At 34.7% G+C, this 22,325-nt stretch overlaps 1 protein-coding gene across 2 annotated transcripts in view; it reads right to left on the reverse strand.

Annotated features, from left to right (window-relative positions):
- The window catches only part of LOC149803131 (eukaryotic elongation factor 2 kinase-like), an 81,411-nt gene that overhangs the window by 47,721 nt on the left and 11,365 nt on the right, over positions 1-22,325 (reverse strand). The window contains exons 1-2 of one of the 2 annotated variants that reach the window (XM_089952751.1): positions 16,141-16,178; positions 5,990-6,161 (exon numbers count right to left, since the gene is read on the reverse strand). In XM_089952751.1, the coding sequence (XP_089808877.1) occupies positions 5,990-6,161; positions 16,141-16,163 (195 nt within the window). In that variant the 5' untranslated portion in view covers positions 16,164-16,178. Of the gene's footprint in view, positions 1-5,989; positions 6,162-16,140; positions 16,179-22,325 lie in introns of those variants that run through there. The other variant, XM_089952750.1, reaches the window with a different exon arrangement.

Below are 22,325 nucleotides of genomic sequence, written 5' to 3' on the forward strand. Positions count from 1 at the left end.
TGCGGGACCAAGACCATGACGGATGTGAGAATAAATGGATAACAGAATATGTACATTAAAAATATTATACAATAGACCAGGTCATAAAAAAATCATAATATCTACATATGTACACGTACCTATTTTTAATATTTTGATGTACAATGCCCTGACAGTTAACAGAGACTGATGGTTAATAGGGTGATGGATAAATGAAGTTCTACTGTACTGGAAAATACCAGGAAGGACCAAAATGAACTGTTCTGATAATAATAGCACATTATATGCTAGAAACTAGTCTTAAGATGCATTTACCATAAAGATGTGAAACGACCTAAAACATTCTCAAGCTGTATCCCGGAAACTGAAATGTTACATATTACCAGAAAGGACTAATAAAAGGACTGAAATTACATGTACTCACATATGGCTTCAACTTCCACTAAATTTTGTATTTTTTTTCTTTAACAAAAAATTGTGATTTTTGTCTATGGCAGCATGATTTGCGAACAGGCTTGGCAATTCAGGACATTCATGCCAAATTTGGGACCATGGGCATCTCTGTTGTTGGTTCTGCTCTTTTATTGTAAATTAGTTTCAGACCATAGGGTCATAATAACATTCTTCTTCATATCCACCTCATATACAAATGAAGACTTGATTAATGGTCGTCAGTGTACTGAACTGAACTGAAAATGTTACTGGACTAGCTTTAACTCAAATCCAAACAGCCAAATGACCCTCAGTTCTAACTGCCTTACTAACTGCTCCTTTATGTCTTAGTTCCAACTCCATAGCTCAAGTATCAATTTGACATTTACTGATTGACAGATTAAGACCTTTAGCAATAATTAAAGTTTCTTATTGGTCAACTTAAATAAGATGGGGCTATCATATTTCCTAACTAAGCATTCCATTCGTGTCCCCAAACTGCTGAACAGCCTACAAGTAGCCTGACCAAATTGGAAATGAAGTTAGTGTGACCATTTGACTTTGTATGGCCACTTTCTCCACCAGCCAGATATGCCCAACTTCCTGCCTAACACAGTTACCACAGGCCTACTGGTTCTTTCACTAATATGACCAACAATTGACCCCTGGCCATCTATCACTATCTATTCATAAATATGCCATACTTAGACACCAACTGTCAAACACATATGGAATGCAGATCTAAATGCTTTGTAAGCATGAACTTAAACTGCAATATTATTAAAAAATTGATGTATCAACAAAAAAAAAATAATTTCTTCATGCTTCTATACAATGTATAAAATACTGAATAATGTTAACTCACTGCATAGCATTAACTCTTCCTAAAATCCATTCTGATGATACTGTATATACTCATGTACAAGTCCAAATGCAAACAACACAGACCCTGATCTGCTATTGCACAATCTGCCAACAGATCTGAGTCTATAATGTTAGTTCTATTGATTACTGTTATGAAATTGCACCAATCTAGATCTGCAGACACATGTGATGGCAGATCTGGGTCTCTGCAGTTTGTAGCTGGACTCAACTTATAAACAATTTTTCCCTACTGTTTAAGTGCAACATAATGTAGGAGCTGTCAATGTATATAAGGGGAGGTAAACACTCCACTAATTTTCTTTCACTGATTAGAAATTGAGTTACATCCCATAACAGCTCTTTGCAGGTTTTCAAGGTCAAAAGGTGCAAAAATAAACAGAGAAGACAGGGTGCAATAGCCAAAAATATGAAGATAAAAAAAAATTGCCAATTTTTTTTTGTACAGGAAGATAAATCCTTCCAAAGAAACAGAAACATGTAGTACAGGATGAAAGTGGAAAAAAGGTAATGAAACTCTGTAATAGATACATGCAGTAAAAGATAAAGGCCAATAATATAAAACTTATAAACTGTAGGGTTAGAAATTGTTACACAGACTGCATTCCTTCAAAATGTCATAGATTTTCTTTGGTGGCACATCATCATATAACTGGTTCTAAATCAAGCTCTAATAAAAAGAACTTGTCTCACAGCAAAGTTCAATACACTTTACAGGAAATGTTTACTACTGTCAGTCAACACTGGCAGGGTGCATGCACTCTGGTCAAGGGTCACCTTTAAGAACTTGTTGGCAAAATTAGAATCAAACATTTCTTATTATTCTACAAATAAGTCCATACTAGTGTTCTGCTGCATCTCCTCTCCCATGATGCCCACTATAAACACATTTTCAAAGATTAATTAAAAGAATGATGGTGCCAATTAATGCATGGTTGGAGGAATCTGTTGGTGTTTTAACAAAGGCCTTTAGTAAAGAAAAAAAGCACTTTTGTCCAGATCTTAGCCTGGCAGATGACAGCTGATGAGGGTACTGGTAAAACATGAAATCTGCTCAGAACACATTGCTGGTGGTAAGTAAAGATGGTAGAATGCCATGAGAAATATAGTTTGGACAAATTGTTGGTAATCAACAAGGGTGGTGGTATGACATGAGAATTAGTCCTTAAATCTGTTCTGTATATACTATAAGCTCTTGGCAATAAATGAGGGTGGTGGTATGACCTGAGAATCAGAGTTATTGAATCTGTTCTGTATAAGCTCTTGGCGATAAATAAGGGTGGTGGTATGACCTGAGAATCAGAGTTATTGAATCTGTTCTGTATAAGCTCTTGGCGATAAATGAGGGTGGTGGTATGACCTGAGAATCAGAGTTATTGAATCTGTTCTGTATAAACTCTCGGCGATAAATGAGGGTGGTGGTATGACATGAGAATCAGAGTTATTGAATCAGTTCTGTATAAGCTCTTGGCGATAAATGAGGGTGGTGGTATGACCTGAGAATCAGAGTTATTAAATCTGTTCTGTATAAGCTCTTGGTGATAAATGAGGGTGGTGGTATGAACTAAGAATCAGAGTTATTGAACAAAATTCTTGATGATAAAAGTATTGTAATGGATGTTCATTGTCTCAGACTTTAACATTATGACTGCACATAAGCTGCAAGGTCATGGGTACTGTACATTATTTAAATGCTGTGAAACAGAAATACAAAAATGCAACATTAAAACGTTCACAAAATAAAAGTTCATATTTTAACCTTATCATACTTTACATATCATAAACACTATAATTCAGTTTAACATCAATTTAAATTCACATTTTTCCTCTTTGAAGATACTTTGATACTTACAAAGTGCTTTTATTTCTAAGCTTACAGAATTTGCTATAAGTAGAGACATTATACTTTATTCCTTCTTACATAAAGGCTTCAGATAAAACCTTCGTTTGTTTGTAAAAATGGTATCTACTGTCAAAAACAAAAAATATGGTCCCATTTCATATATTTGTAACAAGACATGGAAATTTTTGTATGCTATAGATACCACTGGTAAAGCGAAACTAATAAATGTCCCTTCAGAATGTGTATGATTTGTTAACTTCCTGCTTGTGGTTTACTTCCTGAAGCATTCTCAGCACAGGTGCTTTTTTGTCTTTGCAAACCAATCAACAGAATGGCAACACTTGTAATTTATGTGCACAATAGATTAACTTATAACTCTTCACAGAAAAATACAGGATAAGAAATATCAGTGAAAGAATTGTTTCATGATATGTTGCCCTTAAAAAGAATACTACAGTAGTACCTCTTTTGTGAACCCATTTTCAAATGATGCACACTCCATTCAATGCATCCGCACCCCCCCCCCAGCACCACCAGATAATCTGACACTAAAGTAAAACTTTTTTTATATGTTCTGTTCTCCATTTACAACCCTGAACAAGGTCCACCTTCTGATCATCTCACCTTCCCTCTTATCCTAGAATGGGTGACCCCAAAAAAAGGCCTCTGTATACTTCTCAACCATGATGAATTATCTATCAAAATAAAAGTTATATGGCAGGCCCAGGTTATGACCCTACTAATAAAACTGTAAACACTCAAGGTCACCTTCATATTCACCGTGATCAAAAGCAGGCATTTTCATACTAATCACTGTATGGATCTTTTCCCATTAATTATGCAAATACTAGCTATGACTCAGTCAATAAAATGCATATAAATCATAATAAAAAACAGTTATAATTCCCTAATAATGATCACATGAAAACAATATTACAAGAGGCCCAAGCTGGTCTGAAACTGCTCATCCATCTGACATCTATCTAGCAGCTAAACCAAGAGGCAGTTCACCAAGAAATCTAGTTTAATATCATGTGGCATTTAATACTTTTTAATAATTTTAGCAACTGATGGTACACCTCTCACTTGATAATTCATGCCCAGATGCAAACACACATGGCATGGACCCATTTTCCCCCCCTTTTTTTGTCTATTTATTTTTGTTACTAAAATGGATTCATAGTTGGTTTCAGTTCTTGTCCAAAACTGCACAAAATCAAGATGATTTTTACCACAATTCAAACATATATCATACTGACAGATTTTATATATAATACACACTTTGCTTATTATGTATATCTAACTTTCCACTGCTACTAATTGAAAAGTCTGCTTCACAATCGTGCAATGAGCATGATGTCCTTAGACTTAAGTAGCAGTATTAGCTCACGTTCTTATTCTGTTAAAATTTATAAAGCACTCTTGATTTGTCCTTTCTTTTATCCAACATGTGTTAAAGTTCAAAAAGATTGCCATCCTCAATTATTGTTTCCAGTCATTTAACACTCATGAATCACATGGATCAAGCCAACTTCACTTGACATCTTACACCATTATTTAGACAGACTGGTTACTGACAATTATATTTGTATAATAAAGATGCATGACAGGTTTTGAAACTTAAGAAACCTGTCTAATTTCTAAGAAATTTGCCACATAGAGCATCTATAAATAGAACACTATGAAACTACATGTACATTGTTTCAAATATGCAAGCATTAAGCAAGAACCTCTTTTCTAGAATTTTCTCACAAAAATAAGCTGTGTTAAAGCTTGTGGATAATATGGTTTTTTAAAAAAAATGAACAAACTCTACCTGAACCCCCCCAGCTTTTTAGGGTTTTATTTCATTTTATTTTGATCAATATATCAAAGGTGTGTGACATGCAGGCAAGAATAGGATGTAGCTCATAGTATTGAAAATAACAATGATTATTAAACCAAACTTGTAATGGCTAACAGGTAAGTAAGCCACCCAAGTAAAACTTTAAACAACTCTTCCTCAACACCTTGCTCTCTGAGCTCATCTGACTTCAATCTCTTCGGATATTCCTACCCCTACCCCAACCTACATCCCCATAATATTGGAGTGCCTTTAATTTTTTGTTTTGATTTTGGAAATCATCAACTTTCAAAATTTGAATTTTGGAAGTCCTATACATCAAACTGGGAAGTCCCATCATTGCATTTACCTGAAAACATACTTGGTACATTAAAATCGGGTAATATCTGTGTAAATATATCACTTTGAACTGGCAAGAAACCAGCAGTGATGCTTATAAATGCTGGTGGCTTGGAATAAATATACTTTCTCCTGACAATTTGTCCCAACTGTAAGATATACTTAAATCAATAACTAACACCCTAATGTCATTACTTTACCAGTTTTCACAAAAGGTGGAAATAGTCATGGTGACTACTCAGGAAATTACAAAGTTGGCATTCTTTTCTTTACTGGTTACTACAAATCAATTAATTGGCACAATTAACTGACACTGGTAGCATTGTGGATGGACAGGTTTATTATTTGGGCATGTATGTAGAAAAAAGGAAGTCCATAGGCTGTCATGTGATAGAATTTTGTACAGCCTGGAGAGGTCAGACATGTATATAATATGCAGGAATATCTGTTAGCAGAAACAATCAAGGCATTTGTGAACCAAGTCTGATGATATTCTTATGATAAAAACAAGATATATAAAACAAACATATAATCAGCAATCAAATCATGACCAGCTTACTACAAATGGTAAACCAGCAGTTCCATATAGGACTGACACAATCTTTGAAGAAAATATATTTAATATCCTCTTGCAGTGATTGCTAAGTTTAATGTGGGTACTGAGAGGATACCTTTTTAGGTGGGTTATGTCTGTTGTATTCTTCCCCCCAAAGTTTGGCATCCATCTGTAGTCTGACATCCTGGAAATATACATCTCTATCTACATTCTCAATGTAGCTCTTGGCCACGTAGTTGTGTGCATGCTTCCAGTTTTCAACCCCACTGAAGTTTGACAGCTTTTTCCTGAAAGTACATGAATGGATCACATCTTGACATAATTCAATTACAGCAAATTTTCATTGTCAAAATACAGAATTAATAATATTTGAAATTTCATGCAGATCAAAGTGAACCATTACCATCCTGCCTTGATTTAGTTTTCAACAAAATAACATTGTTGGAACTTGGGCTCACATGTGCATTATCAGAAAAGCTCATTTAAAATCCAAATAAAAATAACTGTGCTCAATGGGTATGAGATAATGACAGCTTTAGTGTTATTAAATGTAAAACTTGAGAAACATATGGTTGGTATAGTCAAGAGATGTACTACAATGGAGGAGATTTGGTTTTTTGCATCCACAATGGAATTAGAAATTCTATATTTGCCAACCATTCTTTTTTCAAGTAAATGATGTTAGCATTTATTTGCAAATAATTTAAACAAGTCCCTTTCTTCACACCATGCTTGCAAAAGTAGAGTTTACCCTTTTCATGACACATTTACTTAACAAATACTCAATGCCCACCATCAACAAGCTACCAGTCTGCTGCAGCCGCATGCATACAACAGGTGTACAGTGACACTTTATTGCCATATTTTAGGATAATGACAAATTAAAGCATGGCAACATGTGCATCATAACAAAGTTACCATTGATTATAAAAGCTAATGATATCTAATGTAGTTATTATAGGCAATGCCGAGGTTTTCAACATATACAGGAATGCTGTTTTTGTTCGATCACGTCAAATAGTTTACAAGCATATATGTTGGCACTCTGATTTTGATTAATCACAAAGATTAATTTGACCATAAAATTATATTCTCACACTTGACTTTTCCACTGAAATTCATCCTGGAATTCAAACAGTTAACTGTCTCATTTACATATATCATTAGTCATGCTGTTAGTACATAGATTCTATTAAAACTTAAGGCCATTTTTACCTCAGGCTGTTGTTTATGTAGGTCAATATTTAAATGCCATTTATAAGTTCGGGGAAAAGTCAGTTATACATTACGGTACACATGAAACCACATCATCATTATCCATTATGTTACACATGAAACCACATAATAATCAGCCAAACGTCAAGTGAAATAAATGAAGGCTCAAGACTGAAGAAAAAACCTATTTCAACAATAACTGAAATCAATGACCCTCTCCATGTTGTATAAGGGACTGCGGTATGCGGAGGGGCTTTATTGTTATGTGCAACTGTATCTATTTCACATCCTAAGTAATTACTTTCAGTATTCTGTTTTAAAATCTGCTTCAGGTTTTTAAAAAAGAAAATATTTGCAATTTTGTACATTTATGTAAAGGTCTGAAAAGAAATTACTTGTACAGATGTCTGTATTTTAATGGTTCAAAAACTTATTTATTAAGCACAAGCAGAAAGCACGAGAAAACATATGTAGCAGAAATTTCACTACAGGATGGGTACCCACCCCACCCTCTATACCCCCCCACAATCCAGGATGTCTATAATTTACATATGTTCTATTTACCAAAAAGATTTTCCAGCAATTCAAGACAATTTTTTCTTTTTTTTTAATCATGAGTGCTGCAAACATCTGTTACATTTTTTAGTAATAACATTTTCAAATTAGTCACTGCGATGGCCATACTGGATATTTGACCAGCAGCACCATCTTTATTCAGGAACAAGAAGACAAAATTAGAGCTCTTTTGGTGAAAACCCAATGTGAACTTTTCTATCCATTCAGGTGGGCTAGGTATAAAAAGATTTACAAAATGGACACCATGGTAGCCATACTGGATGTAAAATCAGCAACATTTTAATTTAGGCTTAGCTAGATATGATACAATGTTTTCTGGCAAAAACACTATGACAATAAGACTTTCCATTTAGGAAATTACTCATAAGTGATGATTTTCAAGATGGCTATATTGATTGTCAGATTAGTACTATTTAGTTTTTGGAATAATTAGACATAAAAAAACGTCTTTGAGTATAAACTCAATGTCAATATGTCTTTGTGTGTAGCAATGACAAGATTTTCAAGACAGTCGGCATAGTGGCCATATTGGCTGTAAGATCAGCACCATTTTCATTTAAAAGCCCAGCTAGACTTCACAGAAAGTATTTGGTGAAAATTCAATTTAAACATCCAGAAGAAGTAGTGACTAAATGATTTTCATGATGGTGTAGTGGTAATAACAGAGGTAAGATCAGCACCATTTTCATTTAAAAGCCCAGCTAGACTTCACAAAAAGTATCTGGTGAGAATTCAGTTTAAACATCCAGAAGAAGTAGTGACTAAATGATTTTCATGATGGTGTAGTGGTAATAATAGAGGTAAGATCAGCACCATTTTCATTTAAAAGCCCAGCTAGACTTCACAAAAAGTATTTGGTGAGAATTCAATTTCAACATCCAGAAGAAGTAGTGACTAAATGATTTTCAAGATGGTCACCACTGAAGTGGGAATAATAGAGGTAAGATCAGCACTATTTTCATTTTGGACCAATGTACATTATACATAGTCTTCAGGTGAAAACCCCAAGGCAATATGACTTTCCATTCTGGAACAGTACTGACAAGATTTTCAAGATGGCTGCCATACTGGATGTCTGATTGGCACTGTTTTTACTCAGGACCAAGCAGACACCATAAGAAATCTTTTTGTGAAAACATCATGCTGATATGGCTTTCCATTCAGGTGGAGTAGCTATAACAATATTTTCAAGATGGCTGTTGTATGGTTGATGTTTTATGGGTACCATTTTCATGCAGACAAAGTAGACACAATTCTTCTGGTGATATGACTTTCCATTCGGAGTGTGTGATTTGGATTTTTAGTGTAACTTTAACAATTTTTCAGTCATATTGCTACAATGTCTGCAATGTGGCAGTTTATAGTGATGTCTAGCACTGGGGCATCATGCCTGTGACAGACATGTAGCATCATGTCTCTCTGTCACATTATCCTGACACCAGGCCAACCAGTCCTAATACTAACCTCTTAATGCTGAGCACCTGGAGAGGTAGCGTTTAGTACCATTTTTATAAGTCTTTGGAATGAGTCGGCCAGGGTTCAAACCCGCAACCTCCCCCATCCGAGGCATATGCTCTAACCACTAGGTCACCAAAGTGGTTCAGAAGAAGTAGCAACAAGATTTTCAAGATGGCTGTCATGTTAGTCATACTGTGCAGGACCAACAATACATTATAAAAAGTCTTTTAGGTGGCGCTCTACAGTTTCGTATTTTGCAAAGGGTTAGGATTTTAAAGAAAAAGGATTTCCCCAGCTTTCCTCACTGGTTATACTGGTTATTTAAAAAAAGACCTTGTATATCTTAGGTATAATGCAAAGAACCTTTAATTCCCTTTATTTTGGTGTATGATTGATGGGTGTACTATGGGTTATATAGTATATAGCTTGGCCTTACTTCAGATGTGCACCTTTCAAAAAAGTGCTAGCTCTACTTGGTCATTTTCACTTCCTAAACTTCAGAGGTAAATTGTATAAAAAAGAGCCGATAGCTTTTTTTTACATTTTATATATTTGGTAATTCATTCATTGCACTTTCAGCAGCTGGTATTGTCTAGTCTGGCAAAATTCATTTTCCCTATTTTAATAGCTGCTATGTATAGTGTACTTTAGACTAATTCAGGCTGATTTTTTAACACAAGGGAGCAGTCATTTTATTTAGTATTGTGCTTAAATCATGTAAAATTTCCAAAAGTACAATATCCAAAAGAAATATCATCCATACTACATTAATGCAGCATAGAGGTATGCCAACATTCTCTCCACTGTGCATGTTTTAAATGCGAATTACTTCACCTTACATACGTCACTCTCTCAAAAGTACATATTATCTGGTGAGCGCCCCCTTAGTGAAAACCCCATGTTAATATGACCATCCATTCAGGAGTAGTGATAAGATTTTCATGATGGCCACTGTGGCAGCCATACTGGATGTCTCAGAAGCACTATTTTCATTTAGGACCAACTACACAGTGGGGTGGATGTGTCTTAAGTTCTATGGCAATGCTCAAAGCATTTAAGAAGCTATAGTGATAACTTGTGGTAATGGATTGAAGGATGATGGACTACTAGTCATACTATAATCTCTATTGCCAGTAAGCTTAGACCACTCCAGTGGCCTAGTGGTTAGAGCATCCACCTTAGATGTGGGAGGCTGCAGGTTCAAACCCAGGCCTAGACATAAAAATGACTTTAAAAAGTGGCACAAACAGCTGCCCTGGTGTCAGGATAATGTGACTGAGTGGGACATCATGCTACATGTCTGCGGCATGATGCTCCAGTGCTTGACATCACTATGGACATCACAGCGATATGACTGGAAAATTGTTAAAGCTACATTAAAAATCCAAATCCAAATCACACAAACACACACCAGTACAACTTAAACAGCAAGAGTTCCTCAAAGGGACCCATGCTGACTGAAAATAATTTCCAGGAATTCAAAATAAGATCATTTCTTCTTTTGAACTGGTGAATGTATGCTCCGATACTAGCTTAGGAGACAAGATTTTCAAACTAGCTACTGTGGTAGCCACACTGATGCAAAATTCACACCCTATTCATTTAGAACAAACTAGATACTATTAGAAAACATTCTTTGAGAACCCGATCATGAAATGAGCATCCAATTTGTTGAATCAGTAAAAAAAAATTCAGTATATTCATTTTGGCACCCATATTTGAGATCACCATTTTCAACCAGGACCAATTAATTTTTATAATAATTAATCTTCAAGTGAAACTCGCATTCTGATATGACTTTCCATTTAGGAAAAGAAACAATAAAATGTTCAAAATGGCTACCACAGAGACCATATTGGACCTCCGATTGGCATTCATTTTGGACCAAATGAGTGAAGCCACCCAAGGATTATCAAGATGACCATGTTGGTGGCTATTCTGGATGGATGTCCAAGCAGAACTAGTTGATATGACCCATTCAGGCATAGTAAGAACAGAATTTTCAAGATGACCATGTTGGTGGCTATATTGGATGGATGTCCAAGCAGAACTAGTTGATATGACCCATTCAGGCATAGTAAGAACAGAATTTTCAAGATGACCATGTTGGTGGCTATACTGGATGGATGTCCAAGCAGAACAAGTTGATATGACCCATTCAGGCATAGTAAGAACAGAATTTTCAAGATGACCATGTTGGTCGCTATATTGGATGGATGTCCAAGCAGAACAAGTTGATATGACCCATTCAGGCTTAGTAAGAACAGAATTTTCAAGATGACCATGTTTGTGTCTATACTGGATGGATGCCCATCAGAACAATTTTATTTAGCACTAACTAGACAACATAAAAAAAGCTTACAGTAAAGAAAAAAAGATGTCAATATGGCTGTCTGTTCAGGAAGAGAAGTAACAAGACTTTCAAGATGTCTGATGTGGCAGCCAAATTGGACTTCTGATTGACACCTAGTATCATTTAGGACCAACTAGATTCCTTAAAAAATCTTTTTGTGAAAACACTTTGCTTATTTAATGATCCATTCATGAGTAGTAGCAATAAAAAAATGTTGACTGCTGTAATGGCTATACTAGCCATTGGATCAGCACCATTTCCATTAAGAACAAACTAAACATCATAAGAAGTCTTTTAATGAAAACCCCATTTGATATGACCATTCAATCCAGAGTTGCAGCTATATAAAGATTTTCAAGATGGCTACCATTGTCCAAGTGGGACCATTATCTTGGAATAAATGTGTCTGCAAATATTTCATGGCAATCCTCCAAGTAATTTATGAGCAGCAGCTATAAGAAAGGTGCTAATGAAGGGATGGATGACAGACAATAGATCAAAAGCTCTTCTGGTCTCTGTCCAATAGAGCAAAAATTTCAAACAATTATTGTATACTTCTTCATGAACAACTTATTAAACAAATGAATACATTTAATCCTACACTTAATCCAAATAAAATCACATGTATATATAATAAGTAGATCTGACAGATACCAAAATGAAGTACTGGCTATACCTACTCATAAGTAAACTGCAATCTGCCTAGACCCAGATCTGCCGTCACTTAATAATGTGCTGGCAGATCTTGATCTATGCAGTTTGTTAGGAGTTTTGCGAAGAACATATAACACAGACCCTGATATGTTAGTATATTGTCCAATGTGAGATCAGGATCTGTGCAGTCTGCAGTTGTACATGACTTTAAAGTAAGTATATACAGTAAAACCTGTCTTGAGAGACCACTGCTATGGGAGACCACCTGTCTTGAGAGACCAGGTTCTCCATGTACAGATTTAGAGATTATACAGTGTTATAACCTGTTATGAGAGACCACCTGTCATGAGAGACCACCTGTCATGAGAGACCATTATGTTTTGGCAGAAGGGGTGGTCTTTCAAGACAGGTTCCACTGTATAGCAATGTTCTGTTGACCTTTCAATTCACAAATCAAATAGCAACTTTTATTTCTGAAAGTGCAAATCCTCAATTGGAACGTCATGACAATGCAGGATCACTAAAATTCCAAAGATCATCAGAACATTAACTTTTGTCAATGTCTGACGGATCTCCATTATGTTGAAGATTTTGCTTTTTAATCAGAGCTTCATCTAGTCCATCAATCAACAATTGTTATTGTCATCTTCATCATCATCATCATCATCACCAAAACCATCATCATTAATGGTACAAATGAATTTGTATTAACACATTTACCCAGCGTTTCCTTTTATCCTCATTTGCGCTTCAGAGACCCCCAAACTTTTAATTTTACCCCCCATTTTTGGTACCAAAGTTTGTTTTTTACTCAGTCAGACCCTCAGTTTTGACACCTAGGTGATTTCTGACTCTCAGTCTTACACCCCTGGGGGATACACTGTTTACCCCTAGTGACGAGTTTATGTGGCAGGAGGTAGTAGCCTACTGCCGAGCTCTGTAGCATCAAGGTCATGTATGATACACTAAAGTGGGTGGTATTATAGAAAGGTAGACAGATGTAGCTCTACAATGATACCAAATAATCTGGAAGTTCTAGCTGCACTACAAAATACAGAGGAAAAACCTCATTTTTTGGACCCGATTTTTTTCCACCCAAATTTCGCCCATGGTCAGAATCCGATTTTGTGTCTAGATTTAAGACTTTCTGGACTCAGATCTAAGGCAAACTGGTATGAACCGCAAACAAGCAGATGAACCTTTGCAAAAAATAGGATAAGATGGGCGTTTGGAACAAAGATTGGTCTTGATACGAAAAATAATGGGTCCGTTAGGCAAAAAAAGAAAAAAAAGAACTAAACTTCTTAAAACTGTACCAATGTCACTTTTTGCCGACTATGATGATACCGCGTATTGCCGATTATTAAAATTGCCAATACCAATTATGAGACCGATTATTTCAAGAAACCGCCTGTTCTACAGTTAGTGAAAACACTAGCATTTGATTGACAAGTAAACCATGCCCTATTTTTGTTATAACTAACAATGCCTAAAATGGGTGTGGATTTATGTTAACAGTTCAAATGTGGTCTCAAGCTACCATACAAGTGATAACTATTTTCCACAATTTATATCCCACCTTATTTCTTATTGTTAACTCATATAAGCAAATAAAACTCTTTACTAAATAACATATTTATTCCGAATTAGTTTGTTGGGGGCACATAAAAAAATTGCTCTGTGATATGTTTCTTCATTCCTTCTTTTAAATTAATAATGGTAATCAATGCTTATATATACTGTACAGTAATGCCAGGTGAAGCTGACTTGTGAAGTTTCACTGGTGGGAATGGAGATCATAATTTGCTTGTCAAGAAAAAATCTACAGCATTCAGTGATCATTCCTGGGATTTAGGAAGCAATTCACTAACAGGCAAAGCATTTAAAGCGCAGCAAAAATAAAGTTCTTAACTCCTGGTTGACGGAGATGTACTTTGTGATGCTAGCCATACAAAAAAAAGGAAGGGGAGGGGGGCATTTAATTCCGGAATGTGTGAAATCGACGGTCACATTATATGTCACTTATCCTACATTGCAAAGTACGATCATAGGGTTTTAGTATTAAAATGTCATTATCTAAATAAAGTTTCTTACAAAACTATTATTTGGAAAATAATATACATAATATAGATTTGCTTAATACCTGATGTTTCTATTAAAAAAAGACAGACTGTAGGAAAGCAGATATTTTACATTTGATAATGCATTTATTTCAGGTGACAACAGTTAGAACTATGCACTAACAGTGATGCGCAATGAAAAGACCATGGAAGTAGTGTAAAACAGTCATGTAATGATTTATTTTGTAATAGTATGGCTGTATTGCTTGTTGTCAATAAAGTAATAACTATCCCATCTTTTTCAATTTTCATTGCCTATTACATTAATAGTCTTGGAAAAATATTCACTACATATTATGGCGACATTTTTCGAAAACTGGCAACAGAATATTGAGATTGGCGATTTTCTTTTGCGACAACTTTTTAAAAGCCAGGACCATCCCTGTAATGTATATGCTAGAGGTTCAACAGCCACACGAGGCCTCATTGGCTGGTTGGCTGCTGTGAATAGGATGAGTGCATGCATGGTATTGATAATTTGTTGTGAGCAGACATCAGCGGTAGTTTACAGCAAACATGTTAAAAAGTATTTACTTTTAAGAATATACTCTCTTTCACTGAACCCCCAAATCAAATGTTTATTCCTTAATTTCCGCTATTTAATTCTGATTTAAAATTTAAGCCATGTCAAGATGAACATTATGATTAAATTTATATTTTGGAAATTTGTTTACATCGATTATTTCTGCTGATACCGATTATACTGATTGTTCTAATAATTGACCCGATTATGAGTATGGCCGATTAATCAGTACAGCTTTAACTCTTCTGCTCATGCGCGAGCCAAATAGCCAATGAAAAATGATGTTTCTAACACAACTAGCCATTATATTATTAGAAATCACCTGGAAGTTGATTTATTACAATTTATTCAGAAAAAGCTTTCAAAATGTGTTTCCTACTTGAATTTCAGGCGAAAACGACAAAAACCTCCAGGGGTTAATGTGTAAAGCACACTAAAATATTTACAACCTTACTCAAAAACTAAATATTTTTTGGCCAATTATATAGTGAAGGAAGACCTATCGTTTATTATTAGAAAAGAAAAAGTTATAAATTCTACAGTTCATGTCAAGTGTATATTATATGGAATGGCAATGCACAGGGTTTAAATACTGTGATACTTAATGTCTAGAATACATGATTCATCAAAATACAATCATATGATGAACACTGATCAATCTAGGACATGAGCAAACTGCAACAGATTCACACAGTAGATATGCTTATATGATAACATTCTGAATACGTTTTTTCAAAATGTAAATGGCTTTTAAATGCAACAGTTTTAAAAAGAGCTTGAGGCTAATGCACAAAAGATGTATATCACCTTAACTTGTCAAAACCCTATAATCAAAAGATTACCTGAGAGTCTATACTATAATGACATTACATCAGTCACTGACACAATATGCTTTTTAACTTCAACGTACTGCTGTGTTGTCTGACTAGTTCAAGAAATTAGCCCACAAAACATGTACAATACAATATCAGGCAAGATTTTGGGAGCTGATTTATTGGATTTTTTAAAAAATCTGATCATAAGAAACAAAATATGTTTAACCTAGTACCTACATAAAAAAATATGCATGTACTCAACAACAAAAAGTAATTTTCATTATTATCCTCAAAGAAATGTTCAAGTACATAATAAAACAAAGCTTTATTTTCTTATTTGACCAGAATTTTTTACATATGCATAATTAATTACACATAATGTATTTCAAAGATGTGAATAATTTATTTTTAAAATTGGTATAGAGGCATAAAACACCACTGCTGGATAAAATTCAATGGTTTAGTTTTTTTTAATAAATAGTTTGAGAGAAAACTATTAAAGCAAAAGCAGTTAGTGTGTATCAATGTTCTTTTTGTAAAAAGTATACTTACTGTCTATCCGTCCTTCCATCCATCAATCAATCCATACATGGATCAAAGCATCATTCTGATTAGACTAATAATAACCAAACAACAAAAGGAACAATAAGACTAAAATTGAAATTATTGCTTTAAGTACAAGTACTAATTAAACATAATATATATATATATATATATATATATATATATATATATATATATATATATATATTATATACACACACACACAAAAATGACTAAAGCACCCACTTCACTGATTTTCAGATAAAAACTCGGAATAAATACTTTGCCAATCAAGTTTCTTGCTTTGTCAGGTAAATAATCACAAAATTGCATATTACACTGTATGTCAGTACAACTTTCTCAAAAAAGCACATATAATTAGATCTAATCTCTCTCACATTTCCTTAAAGCCCTGATTATTCTTTCAGCAAAAATCAACTTCATTTTTATATTAGAAGATCCACTGACAATGTTCATTCAGCTCTTCATCAGTGACATTTTCCTTTTCATGATCTCTGCCTTGCTTCATTAAATCTAACAATTGGAGTTAGTCCAACAGGAAGGAGGAAAAATCAAAGGAGTGATTTCAATGTCTTATAATTTAGCAAGCATCTTTACTCTTTGACAGCTTTGTTGAGACAATCAAGGATTGGGATGTTGGTCATGTATGTTTCATACATGAAATGATGAGATATCCAAATACCGTGAATTTTACCACTAGAAAATAAACCATCGTGCCATTATTATCTGAATATACTCATACTCAGGGCCAGTGGAAGACAATATGATGTCCTGTGCAAAATGTGCATTTGACACCACCCCCAACCATTAAAATGTTTGCTGATAAGAAAGCTCATAAACTGAAGTTACGTTATGACTAAATAAAAAGATGTTCATATCAAGAAAAAATACAAAGATTTTTTTTCATTTTATCTCCCCTGTCTGACTTTTTGCCCCTTTTCTTCTCTGACGTGGCCACTTGGAGCCCCTCTGATAACAGCTCCCAATGCAAGCGCACTGTTTGCACATAGCTTGTGCCGAACCTTGTGACAGTGATCTATGTAAAAGATCATACAGAGGTGCTTCAACAAAATGCTTGGCTTGATAGCGATTACAGCTGAATTGCATGAGCGCTCAGTGTAAGTGATTACAGGTTTTTGATCTGCACTCGTACTTACATTAATATTGTCTTAACCACTGTTCAAGCTGTCAGTAGAGTTCTGTTTTTAATTGTATTCTTAATTTTGGTATTTCCAAGAAACAAAACACCTACAAATACATGTATGCAATCCATGAAACAAAACACCTACAAATACATGTATGCAAGGTTAGCCAGCATGAAAAATCCATAAATTCAAATACCCAAGAAAATATATTTTTTAAATCAACAAAACAATGAAAACTGCTACCCATGAAAATGTCTTTTTCATATGCAATGGAATCAATACTGCTACCCATGTCTATTTTTTCTTATACAAAACAATGAAACTGACACCCATGAAAATGTCATTTTTTTTCTTATACAAAAGAATGAAAATGTCTTTTGTTTAATACTCAACAATGAAAGCTGATGCCAATGAAAATGGTTTTTTCTTCATATGCAAAACAATGAAAACTGATACCCATGAAAATGTCTTTTTTCATATACAAAACAATGAAAACTGATAATCCATGAAAATAAATGAAAAAGTGCTAGCCACTGGTTTTGGTATTTCACAGGAAAAACATGAAGGTATATATGATGACAAGCAACTCTCTGGGGCCCCATGTGGCCGAGTGGTCTAAAGCGCTCTCAGTTATGGATCACTGCCATCTCATCTCTGTCTGCGTGGGTTCCAGTCACGGATTCGGCCAATGTGAGTATGTGAGAGAGCTTGCCAGTAGCTTCTCATGGGTCAGTGATTCTTCCTGGGGTTTTCCCGGGTTCTTCCTCCACCATTAATACTGGCCGCCATGTATAGCCTATCGTGTGCTGAAAAATGGTGTTAAACCCTACAACAACATGACAAGCAACTCAAAAAAAGTTACTTTGGGACACACCCAGTAGGTTGAAGCAGTAGAATTTGAACAACATGCTGGTCTACATAAAACAGACAGTGTATACATTCAATTACCCTTAGTCAAATAATGCAATTCTATCTGATGTACAGTGTAGCATGTACTGTAGGCGAGAAATTTAATACATTAAACTTTAAATCTCTTTTTTAAAATGATCTATGTCCCATGTTTTACTCAAATGAACTGAATGTAAGTGCACTGACGATAAAAATGTCATTTGATGATAAAAATAGCAAATTAACTGAGCGCAAAGTGCACTGACAATAAAAAAAAAAAAACACCAGGAAGAACTTGTGTTTATCTGTAATGATAACCTGGCCCAACAATCATAGGTACCTGTACATCTAAATATAGCTACTACTTAGCGAGTCAATAATTAGATACTATAGATAATTCAATAGATATCTCTCGGCTGTTAAAGCAATCTTCTGGTGACTGAAGTCACGTCAATAATGAATACGGACACAGTAAGGTCAATGCCAGGTGATATTAGTCATTTTTGGAAATTGATTCAAGCAGGAAATCAGTTACATAGATGTCAAAAAACGAATCAATGCATAAATCACTAAAAGTTGGATATATCGCTTATCATGGAAAACTGGTCAGTACCTGGAAAACTGATTAAACATTATGAAATCTGCAGCTTTTTAATAAAAAGCCTATATAAGTTCAACTTTCTTTCAAAACAAACAAGTCCAAGTACAGTGTAAATAGCAACATAGCAAAATATTGGTCAAATAAAATATTAGTAATGCCTATGGTAGCACTTTAAGAAATAAATACCAATTAAATAAATGAAGTATCTTTTAATTCAATTTGAGTGCAATTATTATAAATGCAATGTGCCTCTTGAATTAAAACGTGAAAAGTGTCTATTCATCATCACGCTGATGCCTGTGAGTGTTTCTGTGAGAAGCTAATCAGTACCAAAATGTAATTTGATTACTTAAGGAAGTGTTGGATGCAACCTGCATTGTATAATCACATTAATTAGTACTCTGAATCAAATTAAGCAAAGAGGGGTGAATAAAATTGTTAAAAGAAACGTAAATCCTACCTATGTAAAAAAAAATATCAGTCACAGTAATGTGTTTAGTCAAAGGTGTACTAAATGTAGGAGGGAATAATGCTCGAGCTTGAAGAACTAAGTAACCAGTTACTGACATAGCCATAAGTAAAATCAAAACTGTCATGTTGCTATGTGTGACACAGACCCCTAGATAAGATTGTGATGTTTTGGACATCATCCTCCAAAGACTGGCAAGAGAATGGTTGTGTGATGCTGTCTGCTTCCATCCAAGTTTCCTGGATGGAGAGACTGGTCTGGTGACCGTGACATTTGTTTGGAAAAAGATACATCATCCAACTCCCAAAGAAGTAGAAAAGCTAGCAGAAAAAAAGATGCAGTCATCATGTTGTCTGGTTTTAGAGCCACCTACAATAATCAATTTAAACTCAAAGTAGGGCAAATAGCTACAAACACAATGGTTGACCCCATCAATACCATCAGCACACACTGAGATGTCATTTCTGTGGTAAGACCAAACATTCAGCACAGGAATGCAGATAGACTATTCAATCAGAGACCAGTCTTGCAATATAGGACAGTATCATATACCCATGGCATCCATTTTCAATACAGATTTGATCCCCTCAATGTAAGATATTTTAAATTTGAAAATTTACTAAATTCTTGTACATGTTCAAGTGTATCTGTAATTTGAAACTTCTATGATGAATGTAAAATATCAAATGCTATTGATGGTTTCTCATTACAATGAAAGTAAAAGACTTCTTGTATGTTTGCATAGTGTAAATACAAGCAGTAGTTTCACTTATTAGGACTTCAGTGTAATGAAAAAAACAAAAACTAATGCACAGTACCAGTACTGATAATAGTAGAAATGATCACTGTAAACATAGTTATAATACCGTTAATGTCTCCTTGAGTACCTCTAGTAATAACTATGAACTATATACATGTACTCAATTATAAGTCGAGACAAACTGAAAAAAAAAACCCCAAAGATCCTCAGATCTGCCATCGCATAAGGTGTCTGCACATTACAGTCTATGTTGTTTGATCCACTGATTACTCCTAAAAAACTTCACAGACTGTGATCTGCCATCTCATAATGCGCTGGCAGATCTGGGTCTGTGCAGTTTGAAGTTGTATGAGTTTATATACATAGATCTCATGAATTTATCAGTTTCTGGTAAGGGTTCACAAATAGGTCTTTTAAGTATTCTGGGTATTTATGGAAAGATGGATAAAGAGAAGTTATTGTTAACCTCACCAACTAATAATGTACATTTATTTTGGACTTGCCAAACCCATGCTGACATAAAATCTGGGTGGAAATTCCTTGTATATCAACGGCTATGAAAATCTTTTCATTGGGTGGGAAAGCAGGAGGTACAAATACATGTACTGTATATGTAATTAAAGTATGAAACAATTAACCAGTAGTTTTTCATACTTATTCATAAATGTATGATAGCAAAGGAATCAAGTGGAAGGGGTACTGTGTGCATGAAAAGCTTAGCTTCTGAGAGAGGACTTAAATTATGAAGTGAGATCCAAAGTTGATAGTGAGCTTCAATGTCCCAAACTGAAATGAAATCACAGTATCAGCATTTTACATAATAATTTAAAATAAATAATGCTTAGATGTTGTTGTTTCTTTATGTTATTGTCACTCATTTCTGAAATAATCTAGTTTTATTCTCAATGTACAGTAACATTAGAACATATCCACATTCATGTGCAAAAGGCAGTGATGTAAAACACAGTAACATTAGAACATATCCACATTCATGTGCAAAAGGCAGTGATGTAATACACACTGCTTTTGCTGATACACATCTGATGTGTGTTGAAACTACATAGAAACAATGGTAATTTATACAGAAAAGGGAAGAACTTCATTAGTGATAACTATATATTGACAAATAATTCCTAATATATGTTTTCATCCAATTAACCCACTAAAAATAATTTGTTCTGCAACTAATGTAATGGACATGGTAAAAAAATTTAAAGCTATTAGGAGGCTGAATTCTGTCCTTCATAAAATATCCAATCCCTACATCCCGATCAAGAACAAAATAGTCAGTTCCTTTAGAGTCATTTTGGAGAGTATGACACTTATCAGCATAGTAGTATCACCCAGAATCAAAACAATATAAGAATGCCAAGTCCAATCCCAAATGAAAATAACATGTTCATACATTCTAAGCAGCATGACCACTGAATGTTGATGCAGAAAAATCATTATTAATGCTGAGAAAAACCAAACAAGCTCTTCTGGGAAGTTTTAACTACAGTACCATCTATGTAGTTTCTAATGAGTGCAAAAGTAAGTACACTTGCATTACCTTCAACCAATACCAATGAACTGATGACTGCAGGAAAGACTATTCCACTGTCCAATGCATTTGAAGAAAAGCTTGGTTTATTCCTTTTAGATATTTATTGTCTGTGTGGTACAATCATGTTATTATGTGTCAGTGTGTGTGCTGATGATTATACTTGAAAATGCTTAGTCTACCAACTATTTTCTGTTTGAAAGTATATTAAATGCTTCAGAGAAAACAGATCTATAAATTTCTTTAATTCAGTTTTTAATTTTCAGAAATTTTCTACATGCTTAAATGAGCAGATAACTTATTCTCAACTGTATGATATCGCCTGTTTGGGTCGCATGCACTACCACCCCTTGGGACCATGAAACAATTTTTAAGTCGCCACCCCCCACCCAAAAAAACCCACCATTGCCCGAAAGGTTGGCAGGTATGCATTCCAAATCCTCACTTGGCATTATGGCATGGTGAGCTACACAAAACAAAATCATGAGCAATCATTTGGAAATTTTAAATATACCACAGGCAATAACTACAAAATGTCACTGTTTATATTTGAAAAGTAATGGCAGGTGAGAATGTCATCATATACAACAGATGGAAAGTGTGGGAAAACTACACTGCCTTAAAAGTATGCAATTATTGGGGCTGTACAAACTTTAATATGTGAGAACAACAAGTGCACACAGCACATCTATTATCTGTACCTGTTGTAAATTATATGAGATACTAAATGATTCCTCCATTTCATAACAGGCTTTAAGGTCAATATT

Source organism: Sinohyriopsis cumingii, chromosome 3 (genome assembly GCF_028554795.1).
Source record: "Sinohyriopsis cumingii isolate HCF-2022 chromosome 3, ASM2855479v2, whole genome shotgun sequence".
NCBI classification, from domain to species: Eukaryota; Metazoa; Mollusca; class Bivalvia; order Unionida; family Unionidae; genus Sinohyriopsis; species Sinohyriopsis cumingii.